The sequence below is a fragment of the Vollenhovia emeryi genome, unplaced genomic scaffold (genome assembly GCF_000949405.1).
Source record: "Vollenhovia emeryi isolate VEMERY1.0 unplaced genomic scaffold, V.emery_V1.0 DF948328.1, whole genome shotgun sequence".
Taxonomy (NCBI): domain Eukaryota; kingdom Metazoa; phylum Arthropoda; class Insecta; order Hymenoptera; family Formicidae; genus Vollenhovia; species Vollenhovia emeryi.
The window spans coordinates 1-1,511 of record NW_011958038.1 but is presented as its reverse complement, the minus strand read 5'-3'; the positions used below and the strand labels follow the sequence as shown (position 1 = coordinate 1,511).

Genomic DNA, 1,511 nt, shown 5'->3' with positions numbered 1-1,511 from the left:
AAAAGGTACTGCGCAGGAAGGGTGACAAGGTTTATGTGAAATGGTTGGGATTTTACTTCTGAGCGTGCATTACTCGCTGAGGCTCGTGGTCTGGCTCGGAGTCACGGGGTCGGGCATGTATGGATGAGGGGGGGAATCACATATTTCCGACTTGCGGAGGGTTTGCCTTCTCATAGGTACGATTCGCGGGAGTCTATGCTTCGGGTTGTTAGAGAGGCGACTTCTAACTGTGTGCTGCTGCCTGATGCGGCGGGCCCTGCATGACGACCCAGCGCTTCACGGTCGCCGATCTCCCGTCCCTCGCGTGAACTGGGATTTCGCGTGGCCCATGTTAACGCCCGGTCGCTCGTCCCGCACTTCTCTTTAATCAAGGATCTTATAGCCTTGCACGAGCTGGATGTACTGGCGATCGGTGAGACATGGCTACGCGAGGGGATTGATTCTGGCTTGGTGGCCATTCCTGGCTATACGTTTATCCGTAGAGACCGTGCCTCTTGTTCGCGTGGGGGTGGAGTCGGCATATATGTAAATATCTCATATGCCCTGTCGGAGGTGGATTTCGGGTTATGCCCATCGGGCTCGTGCGTGGATATTGCGGCGGTCTCTCTTCGTCTTGGGTGTAAGCGAGTTGCGATTGTTTGTATTTATCGGCCACCTCGTTCTCCGGCATCTGATATTGGCTGCATAGAATCATGTTTGTCCCATACTGCTACTGTTGTGGATGAGATTATTTGCGTGGGTGATTTCAACATTGACACGAGTCGTTCCGGGGATCCTAGTGCCAGATCATTATGTGATATTGCGATGCATCTCTCTCTAGGTCAGCTTATTGATGCTCCAACTCGTATAACGCGTGACTCGGCGGCTATACTAGATCTTATTTTCGTGTCGCGAGGACTCGATGTTACTGATTATGGAGTTATGGATGCTCTCGGCATAAGTGATCATCAGCTTATTTATGTGGCAATGCGATCCGATCGGGCAAAGAATACAGCGCGTCACCTGCTCTCTCGTAACCTTAGATCTATTCAATCGTGTGACATTGATCTTGAGTTGAGTCGGATTGACTGGTCACCGCTTTTTGGGGCGACTCATGTTGATGGTATGGTCACCTACTTTACGACGTCACTTATGACGATATTTGATCGTCTTGCGCCACTTACTGCTAGGCGTATCTCTCGCCCTCCTGCCCCGTGGCTGAATACAGCTGTCAGGAGTCTAATTAAATTGAAGCGTCGCGCATTACTTAAATTTAAGCCTACTAGATCTCCTATGGACTGGAAGAGCTACAGATCACTGCGTAATGATGTAAATTATGCCATCCGTCGTGAGAAGAGATCCTTCCTTACATCCTCGCTCTCCTCCAACTCAACACGGCAATTTTGGCGAAATCTTGCAGTACTTGGCGCTAAATCCTCTTCCTCTACCTTACCTGTACAACTCCTTAATCCTTCCTTAATTAATAACCACTTTATTGACTCCCTGCCCAAATCTTCCTGCTCTCTTGATTT

At 49.6% G+C, this 1,511-nt stretch overlaps 1 protein-coding gene across 1 annotated transcript; it reads left to right on the top strand.

Annotated features, from left to right (window-relative positions):
- Positions 1–921: 921 nt before the first annotated feature.
- On the top strand, positions 922–1,308 carry LOC105556860 (the record flags this gene model as incomplete). Its single annotated transcript, XM_012003975.1, has 1 exon — positions 922–1,308. A coding segment is annotated over exon 1 (387 nt), but the record flags the coding sequence as incomplete, so codon positions are not given.
- Positions 1,309–1,511: the final 203 nt, after the last annotated feature.